This window comes from Rhinichthys klamathensis, unplaced genomic scaffold (genome assembly GCF_029890125.1).
Source record: "Rhinichthys klamathensis goyatoka isolate OS25496 unplaced genomic scaffold, OSU_Roscu_1.1 h1tg000352l_1, whole genome shotgun sequence".
In the NCBI taxonomy this organism is placed as follows: Eukaryota; Metazoa; Chordata; class Actinopteri; order Cypriniformes; family Leuciscidae; genus Rhinichthys; species Rhinichthys klamathensis.
The window spans coordinates 247,100-262,144 of NW_026606863.1; the positions used below are offsets into that span (position 1 = coordinate 247,100).

The following is a 15,045-nucleotide window of genomic DNA, read 5'->3' on the forward strand; positions in this document are numbered from 1 at the left end:
TTTTCTCATAAGATGTTCCGTACAGAAACTGGCTGAACTTCCAGGATCCAAAAATGCATAGGTGTTGACAATCTTGCTACCTGACTTTGCCTTTACTTGTACTGGAATGATAGACCGAACGCACTCCTTGTTCCCGGCCCCATTTTGACCACACGCCTGCAAAGTAGCAAGAACATTTGTTACTGGTAAGTAGGGGTGTGAACCTACACTGGTCTCACGGTTCGGTTCGATTACGATTATCATGTAATCGATTCAGTTGCGATATCAGGATGCATTACGATGCACCAAATCCTCAATTTTACATTTTCCTTCAAAAGTGATGTGTGCCGTCTAAAAAAAGTCGGTAGACATGTTCTTGTTCATGTTCGCCTGTTCGGGAAGTCACAGTGACAGAAACAGTGACATTCCAGTTTAAGTTTCAAGGGAGTAAAGCCTTATGCCATTAAGAAAATGAAATTCTGTCAAATCAATTTTGTTTTAAAGAAATGTTCATTTAAAAGCAGCGCTCATTCATCAGTGTATAATGTTACCATTTATAATCACACGTAACAACACAGAATAATTATAATTTGACCATCGGGTGCGGATACTTAAATCAGAGAAAATTATTGGGGCGGGTGGATGATTTGTATTTGGCTGCGTATTTGTGTGACGTTGCGCTCATCCGCTCACTCTAAAGCAGTCAGACTATGCCAGGCGTTAAAACGGCTAATGTGGTTTATCAAGTTAGTGGTATTACCTCCTGCATATTCTATTTGTGCGTGACATGAGCGCACAGAGCGCGTGTCTTCTCCAGGTCGTGCTTATCAGGTTGTTCATAAAAGCCGAAATGTGCCCAGATGAAGGTTTTTAAAGTAGTTGGAGCATTTTTAATTACTCGCACTCGCGTCTCGCCTCCCTCTGCCATTGTATGCTACCGCGACAAAGCACACACGCGACAAATGACATTTGAAAAGCATCAGTACATTGTAATCGGTTATGGTCTGTTACTGAACCGATACCGAATCGTCCTCGTCTGCATCGTAGAAACGATTAATTTCGACACCCCTACTGGTAAGGGTGATGGTTCGCCTTTGGTTTCTATGTGAAGCAAGGTGGGATGCCTTTGATTGCAGACATCACACGTGAATGGGTATCTGCAATCTTTACTTACATTTCCAATCTTCAAGCACCGAAAACAGGATCTATTTTCTTTTAAAATGCTCAGTTTTCCTCTGTGTCAAGTTCTTTAGATGAGAACACCTATCCAATGAATGGCAGCCTTTACAGACAATACACATTTTATTGTTGTCTTTTTGTTGAGCAGAACTAGTACAGGTAGTTTGTACTTAAAGGGATACTTCAGGATTTAGCATTATGCTTTGTATTAGTAGGAAACCTGTAGTATTTTCGAATTACCGTGCTTTCCACCCTCATATCCCCCTGAGACGAGAGATTTGTGTATTTTTTGTCTGGAATTTTTTTTTGCGTCATCGGAGGATTTTTTGGCCAGAGGATAAAGACTACAGCCAGTATAGGGGCTGTCCCGCATGTTCTCAACCCGCCCATAGAGGCTGGGATCTCACTCACAGAACGTACACATAGTGTCAGACATCTTTTTCTAGAAGCTAAGTTAGCAGGCTCTTGTTCTGTGGAGAAAGCCTGTAACTTTTCTCGAAACTTGTAAGGCAACTTCCTCACAATGAGGTCGAAGGTTAGATGGAAATTAATTTCGTCCATATGCTGTAAATCTTCCATTACATTACAACAGCTTCTCATACAAATTCAAAAAGACTCCAAAGCATCAACATCTTCACACTTTATTATAGGCCAGCGCATGACCTTCTCCATATATGCTGCTGTTAATTTAATTTCACTACCAAAATGGTCTTTGAGCAGATTCTTTGCTCGATCATATCCTTGATATTGTGACAACTACGGACTAACTCTCTTGGCCGTCCTCTTGTATATTGCTCTAGATAGTAAAGGCATTCTTGCTTGTCCCCGGTTTTCTTTTCAATGGCTTGTTCAAAAGCTTTAACAAAAGAGCCATACTACAATGGATCTCCATCAAACTCCAATATCCTTGAGGTGGAAGAGAAACCAACGCTTGCTGTTGCAACAACTGAGCGGCAAGCAAGCAAATTTTATTTATATAGCACTTTTCCAAACAAATGAATGCAGTTCAAAGTGCTTTACAGGCACAAAAATTAAAAGCAAATACAAAATACAGGTAAAATACAAGAAAAAATAAAAAAAGGTATGAAATGATAAAACAACATTAAATTACAAACATTGTAAAATATTATAGGAAGGCCAGACTAAAGAGATATGTTTTTAATTTAGACTTAAAACAATTTATATTTTCGCCACGTCTTACTTCTTCTGGAAGATTATTCCAGAGACGAGGAGCATAGCGGCTAAAAGCAGCATCACCAAATCTTTTACTTCTACTGTGTAATATCCGATAGTCCTTACAGGTTCATAAACTGTAAGCATATTTTTAAAAGATAGTCTGGAGCAAGTCCATGCAGTGCCTTATAAACTAATAAAAGGTTTTTTAAATCAACACAAAACCTAACAGGTAACCAATATAATGATTTTAGTATAGGTGTAATGTGTTCTCTCTTCTTGGTCTTTGTCAATACTCGAGCAGCAGAGTTTTGTATTAATTGTAGTTGATTAATTGTAGTCTTTGTTAGTTTGCTGCTGTCCAACATCATACAAGGTAGAACTTTGAGTAGAAACGTGAGAGGTAATTTGAGGAGGCAACAAATGTTGTGTGTGAATGTTATAAATGTTGCTGCTTTACAGTGCATTGAAGCTGGTGCTTGAGTTTGCATGCTTGATCTCTCTTTTGGACGTACAGTCAAATTGTCATTTTGAGTAATTCCATTTCTTTGTAGTAAAGGCGCCTTTGGGTTAGAGCATTTATTTGATGTACATGATTTTACATGCTTCACATAATATGCATTCATTGGATCCTCTTCCTCACTCATTCGTTCAACACTTCCTTCACTTTTTCCAGCATAGACAATTTTGCAGTAGCAGCAGCTTATTTTGATTCAATTTTTTATTTCAATCCGCAGTTTCTCCTTTTGTCTTTGGAGATCTTCCTCTTTGGCCTCAAGAACATGCTATTTTTTCAAAGTGGCTACAGATTGCAAAAGGGCTGCCTTTTCAGCTTTAGCTTTGAGACGCGCAGATGCAGTGCTTGAAAGGGGCATCTATTAGAAAACGTGGCTTTGCCAAGCTCAATGTCTCTGGCCGAGCTGCTGTGATATAAGCGGAACGCTATTGGCTATTTTAAAAAAGGGGAGGAGCTTTCTTCCTATATCACTGTAAAATACATCAACATATTGAATAACGCTGCGTGTTTCAAGGCACTTGAGAGGAACTTTAATGAATAATTCATGCCGCTTCACCTGGAGTTGAACAAACACTGCATCATCTCACCGTTCTTGTAGGCCTTCTGTATATGTGCTCGCCGTGAGGAGACTGAGAAGTCTGTCACAGTGTCTATATCCTGATCCTCTGTAGATGTTAAAGCGGAAACTATTCCTACGGTAAATCCAGACATCACTAAAACTGTCACGGCCAACGTGTGGCGCTTGCCGGAGTTCAAATAGCAGATTTAAACAGAGCTTAGCCTCGACAGAGCTGCAGATTTGCATTTTGAGCCGTAAAGTTTTAGAAGACTGTTTGGAGGTAAACATGATGTTTTCTCCCTGTTGTAATCCCGTTACACTGATGCTCAGTCACATTAGTCATCCTGAGATATAGGGAAATGTCATGTGAGGGAAAACTCATAAAGCACCCCGTGACTAATAGCTCTATAGTCAAAACCTCACTGAATTCAACACACTCGCTCAATTACACCCTCTGTCAATGTCAAATGTCAGTTTCTGATGAATGCTGTGGCTAACGTGCAATTTTAGAGTAGGGTTGTGATGGCTTTATCGAGCAACACAATCTAGGCATTTAATCCTTTATATACAGTCAAACCAAAATGTATTCATACACCTTCAACATTTCTCACATTATCACAGTTTATTCGCTAGACTATAGTTTAGAAAATGGTAATAAAATATGACAAGAACTCATTGTTGAGTCATTGCAGAGTTGATATTTCACTGCTTTTGTCCATCTTTCTATTAGACTGTCTCACAAATAAATTAGGTTGAATATCTGTCAGCTGTTCAATTAGATAGATAAGATAAGAACACAATTAGATAATACCAATTTAGGTCAACCAATTACCAAGCAATGCTTAATGTTGTTCAGCATGTGGTGTGAAAAGGTCGCATTAGCAGTTAAAGACAAAACACTTCAGCAAAACATGATTTCTGAATCATTTTTGGTCCCAAATGTTTATAAAATATCACTAGTAGTCACTGTATGAATATTTTTTTGGGTATAATATGTCACTGTTTATTTTGCTCTTCTCACTTACATAAATGAACTATAGTGTCCTGCACACACTAGTAAAAAATATAAAACATTTTTGCTTTGACTGTATACTTATTTTTTGCAGACAAACATCACTTTTGATCACGACTGTATAATGATTAATAAATGCATACACATAAATGACGATACAGCATGATAAGGTTCATAGACAGAGAGTCAGACTCAAAACACAGATTTTGGGGGATATTTCATTGTCAGCTTGAAGTCTATTCAGTAAGATAGAGATAAAAGTCAGAACAGGCTAGAGGTGAGTTTGCTTGCTCTAGGTCTAGGAGGATTCAGATATTTTGCTCTTAGTTTTGAAAGAAGCCTGAGGCAAGATTGTACACTAGCACTATATGTTGGTTCTGTGAAGCTCACATAATAAATCAAACACACATTTCAATTTGAGTTTGTGTCTGACTCTAGCGTGAAGCCGATAAAACATCACCAGCTAAGAGATTAAAGACATCTAACTTCATCAACACCGTGTCAGTGAATGAATGTGTTAGTGTCGTCACCAAAAGTCACGCGATTCACCGTCTCCTGTTCCTCGAGTTACTATAAAACACCGTCACATCTTCAAAAAGCCTTTTGTTTTCATTTGCGCAGCATCTGTCATGTGTTGTGTAGGAGACGTGCGGTTGTGACATCTGTTCCACCCGAGCTAATAATATCTCTCATCCGCCAAGAGCACATCAGCAAGATTTATAAAGCAAATAAGATAGAAAAAGCCAGCCTGAAATAAACCACTACTGACAAGATACACCAGTTTACTGACAAGGTGCGCAGTGATAGCGCTGTTTTCACTTTAACTCACTTATCTGAGTGTCAGGATCATGTTATCTGGGGACAACGGCACAATATCACAACAAAACAGACATGAAAGCAGCTGGAATTCATGCACTGATCTGATTAATCAGATTTTCAGTACATTATTACTTTCCAAAAATATCAATCTTTTAAGTACTGTCATGCAGCATCAGACACATGGCCTGCGGAAAAACAAATGCACCAGAAATAATGCACCTTTCCTTATAAAGCACAAAGAACATGTTGAGGTGAGTCTGTGGAGGTTTTAAAGCACTCTTCCCATAATTCTCATCATCAACGGCGAGTCTGACGGACCAACAGCGGCAAAAAACAAGACAGCTCACCTCTGAATAATTCAAATATACACCTGCTATAAAAGAGAAACTTTACAACTCCACCAAACACAACACTACAGACCAGACAGAGAGGATGAAAAAAGCACCCTGTTCTTGATCAGAAAGCCATTCAGGCTCTGCAAACACTGTATGATTGAATAAGGACGTTTGGCATTTTCTCTCTGGCGAACGTTATTAAGATTCATAACCTCTTGGTCACATTTTCTCGTAGACGAGCTCACCGAAAGGACCCTCAAGGTACAACAAACACCTTTTTCCATTTACATGGTAGAAATGTGATCTGCAGTTTATTCTGAAGGGAATCCAGTGATATTAACCCACGAGTGTGCAGACAGATTAAAGTGTGTGTCAGGACACGATTCATGTCCAGAAACTCTCCTTTGCTCAACTCTCCTGACGTTTCTCGTCTTATGCCAAGTAATTCCTCATGAGTCTCTCCTAGAGTATCAGAAGAGATCTCAACAATTTGGCAGATGAATCCATATTCATTTTACAGATCTATACTCTTACTCTGTCAACTACTCACTCATTAGTGAGCATTTGTATCTATCCAAAGGAATTTATTTAATATATAAATAAAATAAGTAAATTATGCATGATAATTCAGAATTTGCTTAAAATGCATTCACAAATGCATGCAGTTCAAGAAAAAGTTTGAATGAGAGCTTGATTATTCTGAACGTTTTAAATATATTGAGGTTTTGAAGGTTATTTATGCCATATGTGCACAAATAGGCAGTTGCTAAGCTGATCTGAATAGTTGCTAAGTGGTTGCATGATAGAAATACAGACAGAGAACCCTCTAGTAGTGTAAGTTTAAGGGATTTTTGGGATATTTCATTATTTTAAACACAACCACATTGCATCACCTGAGCTATGAAAGAGCAAAGTCATTAAAAAGCAATACATTTTACATTTTCTTTCGGGAAATACAAAGTTCTGTCATGACTCATGAAACTGGCTGACAGGTCCTTAACTCAATCTGCTTGCAACCACATCATTCTATATAGGGCAGAGCTGATTAGTTGCTCAACCTTCAAATACTTGGTCAGCTTTTGCTGTAGCAGTGCAGTGCACTCACAGCAGCCTGTCGTGTATGTATTGGCAGTAGCAAGTCCCGTACTTGCTCTCCAGCAGCAATAACAGCAGCAGCATTAGCCAAAATCAGCAGTAATGAACAGCAGCTGCAATAACCAAAATCAGCAGCAATAACAGCAGCAGCACTGACCAAAATCAGCAGCAATAACAGCAGCAGCATTAGCCAAAATCAGCAACAATAACCAAAATCAGCAACAATAACAGCAGCAGCAATAACCAAAATCAGCAGCAATAACAGCACCAGCATTAGCCAAAATCAGCAGCAATAACAGCAGCAGCACTAACCAAAATCAGTAGCAATAACAGCAGCAGCATTAGCCAAAATCAGCAGCAATAACAGCAGCAGCACTAACCAAAATCAGCAGTAATAACAGCAGCCGCAATAACCAAAATCAGCAGCAATAACAACAGCTGCAATAACCAAAATCAGCACCAATAACAGCAACAGCACTAACCAAAATCAACAGCAATAACAGCAGCAGCACTAACCAAAATCAGCAGTAATAACAGCAGCAGCAATAACCAAAATCAGCAGTAATAACAGCAGCAGCAATAACCAAAATCAGCAGCAATAACAACAGCTGCAATAACCAAAATCAGCAGTAATAACAGCAGCAGCAATAACCAAAATCAGCAGCAATAACGGCAGCAGCACTAACCAAAATCAGCACCAATAACAGCAACAGCACTAACCAAAATCAGCAGTAATAACAGCAGCAGCACTAACCAAAATCAGCAACAATAATAACAGCTGCAATAACCAAAATCAGCAGCAATAACAGCAGCAGCACTAACCAAAATCAGCAGTAATAACAGCAGCAGCACTAACCAAAATCAGCAGCAATAACAGCAGCAGCACTAACCAAAATCAGCAACAATAACAACAGCTACAATAACCAAAATCAGAAGTAATAACAGCAGCAGCAATAACCAAAATCAGCAGCAATAACAACAGCTGCAATAACCAAAATCAGCACCAATAACAGCAACAGCACTAACCAAAATCAGCAGTAATAACAGCAGCAGCACTAACCAAAATCAGCAGTAATAACAACAGCAGCAATAACCAAAATCAGCAGCAATAACAGCAGCAGCACTAACCAAAATCAGCAGCAATAACAACAGCTGCAATAACCAAAATCAGCACCAATAACAGCAACAGCACTAACCAAAATCAGCAGCAATAACAACAGCTGCAATAACCAAAATCAGCACCAATAACAGCAACAGCACTAACCAAAATCAGCAGTAATAACAGCAGCAGCACTAACCAAAATCAGCAACAATAATAACAGCTGCAATAACCAAAATCAGCAGCAATAACAGCAGCAGCACTAACCAAAATCAGCAGTAATAACAGCAGCAGCACTAACCAAAATCAGCAGCAATAACCAAAATATGCAGCAATAACAGCAGCAGCACTAACCAAAATATGCAGCAATAACAGCAGCAGCACTAACCAAAATCAGCAGTAATAACAGCAGCAGCACTAACCAAAATCAGCAGCAATAACAGTAGCAGCATTAGCCAAAATCAGCAGCAATAACCAAAATCAGCAGTAATAACAGCAGCAGAACTAACCAACATCAGCAGCAATAACAGCAGCAACATTAGTCAAAATCAGCAGCAATAACAGCAGCAGCACTAACCAAAATCAGCAATAATAACCAAAATCAGCAACAATAACAGCAGCAGCACTAACCAAAATCAGCAACAATAATAACAGCTGCAATAACCAAAATCAGCAGCAATAACAGCAGCAGCACTAACCAAAATCAGCAGTAATAACAGCAGCAGCACTAACCAAAATCAGCAGCAATAACCAAAATATGCAGCAATAACAGCAGCAGCACTAACCAAAATATGCAGCAATAACAGCAGCAGCACTAACCAAAATCAGCAGTAATAACAGCAGCAGCACTAACCAAAATCAGCAGCAATAACAGTAGCAGCATTAGCCAAAATCAGCAGCAATAACCAAAATCAGCAGTAATAACAGCAGCAGAACTAACCAACATCAGCAGCAATAACAGCTGCAATAACCAAAATCAGCAGCAATAACAGCAGCAGCACTAACCAAAATCAGCAGCAATAACCAAAATCAGCAGCAACAGCAGCACTAACCAAAATCAGCAACAATAATAACAGCTGCAATAACCAAAATCAGCAACAATAACAGCAGCAGCAACCAAAATCAGCATCAATAACCAAAATCAGCAGCAACAGCAGCACTAACAAAAATCAGCAGTAATAACAGCAGCAGCACTAACCAAAATCCGCAGCAAAACAGCAGCAGCAAAAACCTAAATCAGCAGCAATAACAGCAGCAGCACTAACCAAAATCCGCAGCAAAACAGCAGCAGCAAAAACCTAAATCAGCAGCAATAACAGCAGCAGCACTAACCAAAATCAGCAGCAATACAGCAGCAGCACTAACAAAAATCAGCAGCAATAAGAGCAGCAACACTAACCAAAATCAGCAGCAATAACAGCAGCAGCAATAACAGCAGCAGCAATAACCAAAATCAGCAGCAATAACAGCAGCAGCAATAACCAAAATCAGCAGCAATAACAGCAGCAGCAATAACCAAAATCAGCAGCAATAACAGCAGCAGCAATAACAGCAGCAGCAATAACCAAAATGGGCAACAATAACAACAGCTGCAATAACCAAAATCAGCAACAATAACAGCAGCAGCAATAACCAAAATCGGCAGCAATAGCAGCAGCAGCACTAACCAAAATCAGCAGCAATAACCAAAATCGGCAGCAATAGCAGCAGCAGCACTAACCAAAATTAGCAGCAATAACAGCAGCAGCACTAACCAAAATCAGCAGCAATAACAGCAGCAGCAATAACCAAAATCAGCAGCAATAACAGCAGCAGCAATAACCAAAATCAGCAGCAATAACAGCAGCAGCAATAACCAAAATCAGCAAGTCAAAGTCCAGTCAAAGTTGAAGCACTTTTTAAAAACAGCAAGTGTTCATCAAAGTGCTGTACACAGATATCCCATATCAATGGTACAAACAGTCAACAGTAGGGATGTAACGATTCACTCGCAACCGGTTGAAAATCGATAAAAATGTGTGACGATTCAAGTCGGTTGAAATGTTAAACGAATCGCGATACACGTTTTAAACAGCAGGGCGCGTTTACTATAGCCTACTGTGAAGTTGTGAACCTCGCTTTACAATAGCACAATAGCAGCGAGCACACACTGGCGTGAAGCTAGCGAGTGTTTTCACTTCATTCATGGAACTTGATCTTGTGTGAGCCAAGCTCAACTTCCATAGGAATGAACTGAAAACGCTCGGTTTGCTCCGCTCGCGCCGCACCAGTGTGTGCCATAGACTGGTGTGCACGTGCCGTCAAACAGTAGACATGGCTTTGGCGACGGCAAGCGTAGATGTTGACGTTGACTCATTCAAATCGGAGGTGTGGCGGCATTTTGACTTTCCGTAGACTAATAATAATCACCACCGTGAGTAACACCAGTCACCTCCGTTTTCATGTAAAAGTCATTAATACTACAATTGCGAGAGCCACGGAGATCACAAGGTGCATCAGTGTTTCCGTGGCAACCAGGTGTTGTATTTATTTTACTATCTCTTTCTCTAAATGTGTTTTTTTTTTACTCTTACTAGTGTAATGATACAAATTATAACAAAATTAGAATCTTGCCTTTATTACAATGTAAAACCCCTGTCAATCTGGTACTACTAATTTTACACAGTCTTTTACATAGTGTGCGAAGGTACCAGTGTCCAGCCTCTTGACCAAACAGACAGAAAGACTGAGTTGAAACAACCTTGAAGGGAATTTTTTTAATGTAGTTTTATTATTTGAGAAATATATTTTAAATTAAAAAGAAATGTGCAGCATTTTGTCTGAGAAATAATAAAAGGGACACTTTTGTCTTAAATCGCATTTGTTAAAAAAATCGTGAGAAAATCGTATCGTGAAACCAGTATCGTGAATCGTATCGCATCGTGAGATGAGTGAATCGTTACATCCCTAGTCAACAGCACATAATAAAACAACAAGGCAACTCTCACATAGCGTCAAATGCCAAACTATAAAAATACGTTTTTAAGGTAGTTTTAAAAACAGCAAGTGTTTGAGCATGTCTAATGTACAGGGGCAAACTATTCCAGAGCTTGGGTGCCGCCACTGCAAATGCTCTGTCACCCCTGCTCTTCAACTTTACCCGTGGTACGACTAAAATCGAATGATCGGCAGACCTAAGTGCTCTTGGCGGAGCATACGGCTTGATCAGGTCAGAAAGATATTTAGGTGCAAAACCATTAAGAGATTTAAAAACAAACACCAAAATCTTAAAAGGAATCCTAAAATGGAGAGGTAATCAGTGAAGAGAAGCGAGAACAGGGGTAACGTGTTCCCGCTTTCGTGTACCCGTCAACAAGCGAGCTGCCTCATTCTGGACCATCTGCAGTCTGGAGAGAGAGGCCTGACTAATGCCTATATAAAGACCATTACAATAATCCAAACGAGATGAGATGAAGATATGAACAAGTCTTTGAAAGTCTTTAAAAGACAGGAAAGATTTCACCTTGGTGAGCTGTCTCAATTGGAAAAAACTAGCTTTAACTACCGAGTTAATCTGTTTGTCCAATTTAAAATCACTATCCATAATAACACCTAATTTTTTTAAATAGGGCTTCACAAGAGGATTCAATTCACCAAGGTCCAATTGTATTGACTCAGAAGTGCCTCCCGGCGTAAACATAACTTCTGTTTTATTTTCATTTAAACCACGGAAATTTAGTGCCATCCAGGCCTTAATTTCCTCAAGACACTGCAACAGAGGCGCTAAAGTGTGAGTATCTTTTCTTTTCAAAGGCAGATAAATTTGCGTATGTCCCAAGGGGAGCATATACAGGGAGAACAAAATAGGCCCCAAGATGGAGCCCTGGGGGACCCCACACGCGAAGGAAGCCGTTGAGGAGATAAAGTCTCCAAGACGAACTGAAAAAGTTCTATCAGACATATAAGATGTAAACCATGCCAACGCAGTACCCTTAATACCAACACATTGTTCTAAGCGTGTGATCAAGATCTCATGGTCTACAACAGTATCGAATGCAGCCGAAAGGTCTAGTAAGATTAAAATAGCACAGTTCCCTGAGTCAGTAGTAAGTAACAAGTCATTAAAAACGTTCAACAGTGCAGTTTTTGTACTATGTAGGGATTTAAAACCAGACTGAAACACTTCATGAATACCATGTTGATCTAGAAATTAATTAAATTGTCCAAATACGACCTTCTCCAGTAGTTCAGACAGAAACGGAAGTTTCGAGATCGGTCTAAAATTAGCAAAGACTGATGAATCCAGATTAGATTTCTTAATTATTGGTACCACTGCTGCATGTTTAAAAGACTTAGGTACAACTCCCGAGGCCAAGCTACTATTAATAATTGCAAGTACTATAGGACCAATAGCTTCAAATGAGTCTTTTAGGAGACGTGGAGGAACAATGTCGATCCCACATGAGGACGATTTCATTTCAACAATGATCTCCCTCAATGAGACAACAGAAACCGGCTCAAACTGGTTGAAAACAGCGGAGCACTCAGTGAAAATAGATAGAAAAGTCACAGGGAAAGAAATATTAGCTCTAACAGCGTCAATCTAATCGATAAAAAAAAAGTGTAAAAAATTCCCACATTTCAGCAAAAGGCTCTAAACAAAACAGCATTAATAGTACTGAACAGCACAGCTGGCTTATGAGAGTTCTTACAGATACCATTAGAGAGATACTTTGATTTTTGATATTTAAACAAATTCTCCTTTAAAATATCAAATGAGATCTGTAATTTATCCTTCTTCCAGCGGCGTTCCGCCCTTCTACATTCAAGCCTTATAGATCGAGTAGTGGCATTCAGCCACGGTTGAACTCTATTGTTTTCTCGGACTGTCCTAAAAGGAGCCACTATATCCAAAATACTTACAGGTTAGAGAGAACAATGAAGTTAAGTCGTCAGTGTTCAGGCCATATGAGGACACTGAATAATCATTCTCAATGCCATTAAAAAAGCCTCAGAAAACAATTGAGCGGTTGAAGGCTTAATCATCCGACAGCGACGGATTGGAACAGTCACTTTAGAATCATAGGAAATACATATCTCAAATAAAACAGGTAAATGATCAGAGAAAGTGACATCACAGACTTCAATATTACCAATAGTCAGGCCATATGTTACAACCAAATCTAGTGTATGTCCATATATGTTAAAAGTTAAAACACTCCAAAAGATTTAAAAAAGCTTTAGCCAAAGGCTTGGCGGGACAGCACATTAAGATATTAAGATCCCCCACAATTAATACCCGATCATATTTAGTCAAAAATCATAGATAAAGTCCTTGTTATATTTGGGTGGGCGATAAACAACAGCCCACAACACCGGAAATCTCGGACTTAGTTCAAAAACACAGTTTAAAACTGGAATAGGAGTAAGATGGCAAACGCCGACGGTTTAAATGTCCTTTAAAAATAGCAACAATAACAGCAGCAGCAATAACAGCGTAGCAGATCTATTCGGCCAAGACCAAACATATTTACATTGTCATATCCATTTCCATCCCAAACACTCCAAGGGCCCTATTTTAACGATCTGAAACGCAAGTATCAAGCGCGAAGCGCAAGTAACTTTGTGAGCGGATCTCGGTGCTGTTGCTGTTTTACCGGCGGGATAAATGACTCTTGCACCCGACGCAAGTTTAAAAGGGGTTGGTCTGAAGTAGCTTCATTATTCATAGGTGTGGTTTGGGCGTAACGTGAAATAAACCAATCAGAGCGTCATCCAACATACCCTTTAAGAGCAGGTGCGCATGTTGCATGGCGGATTGCTATTATTATGGCGGATTTACTGCCAGGAGCGGTTCACAGCCGAGGAGACCGACGCTCTTGTCAGGGCAGTGAAAGACAGAGAAGTGACGTTGTATGGGGATGGGAGTTTTTTTTTTCCTGGTTCTTGACGGACAAACTAATTTGTCAGATGTCCTTATGTGTCTTGCCACTATTGGGCAAACAGGTCTGATCCGTCATTACTACAATTAGCCTGAAAAATTTGGGTAAATGTGTAAGCTAGATTTAGGCCTACATTTTTTTACATCTTCATGGACACCACAATGATTTCCCTCATGTGTTAATATTTTTCCTTGTTATAATGTATGATTTGCAAAAATAAAAACTGCTGCATCTGTGTTGATGAGAGAATCAAAGTGTATGCGCGTTGTGCACCCGCTACATTATGGCCAAGCATGCGCGCTTAAAATAGCATTATGAACAACGCGCAACGCGCCACTGACTTTAGACTAGGTTTCTTCTGGTCAGTGGCGCAATTGTTTTCTGGAACTGCAAAATAGCACTAGGGAATGTTTGCGCCGAAACACGCCTCCTTTTTGCGCCGACCCGCCCAGGGAGCGCGAGTTCATTTCCTAGTTTACCGACGTGCGTCTGTGGAGGGAAAAGTCCGCTTTGCGCGGGTGCAAAATAGGAATGATACATGCGCCAGTGTACAAAGTCATTTGCGCTGGGTGCAAGATAGGGCCCCAAGAGTTTTCATGACAGAAATGTTGTTCCATACAGAAACACACAAATCACACACCACTGAACTGACATAACCAGACACAAACCACTAATATCTACTCTTCTTCAAGGAACCAGTGTTTACCTGCGGAATCCTCCAGTAATGTGGACGGTGGCGTGTGGGTTTACACAGATAACAGCTTCTTCCACTATAATCTTCAGTGCGCTGGCCTCGGTCCTGCTCACCGGCTTACTGATGTCCTCGTAGAACAAGAACCCTGCGACAAGAGCGGATGGATACAAGACTTACTGACAAACACCCAAGAAGTGTTGCACAAACTAGACTTTTACACTGTCTGAAGAAAACGTGAGACATGTTTACCTTGGAAAACTCTCCACCGTGATGCTATTTTTTTATGTGGCTACCCAGCAAGCAATTTTGCGTTTAAAAGACGTCTAATAGCGTCCAATCACAGCTCAGTGTCTAGGCTAAAACAAGGCAAAATTTGGGCTGTCAGTGAAAATGTAATAGACGTCTAAACCATCGCCCAAGAATAGACTCGTCATCAATTAGATAAAGAAATGAAATGTGTGAAGTAATGAAACCAAACACCTTGTAATAATCACCGTTTACTTTGCGTACATGATGGAATAGCATAAATCTAGCAAGTTATTTTGGCAAAAACTACATGTAACCAAATTCAAGGTTATTTTGGCTTGAAGTGTGTCACTCATAGCCGGTCTATATCTGGTCTATACCTAGACGGTGAATAATGGCTATTGTTTGCTGAGTGTG

The 15,045-nt window shown here is 39.8% G+C and overlaps 1 protein-coding gene across 1 annotated transcript in view; it reads right to left on the reverse strand.

The window, feature by feature from the left end:
• Positions 1–15,045, reverse strand: part of dntt (deoxynucleotidyltransferase, terminal) — a 171,483-nt gene that overhangs the window by 116,372 nt on the left and 40,066 nt on the right. Inside the window, exon 7 of the mRNA XM_056232678.1 lies at positions 14,395–14,527. Coding sequence (XP_056088653.1) covers positions 14,395–14,527 — 133 coding nt within the window. The remainder of the gene's footprint in view (positions 1–14,394; positions 14,528–15,045) is intronic.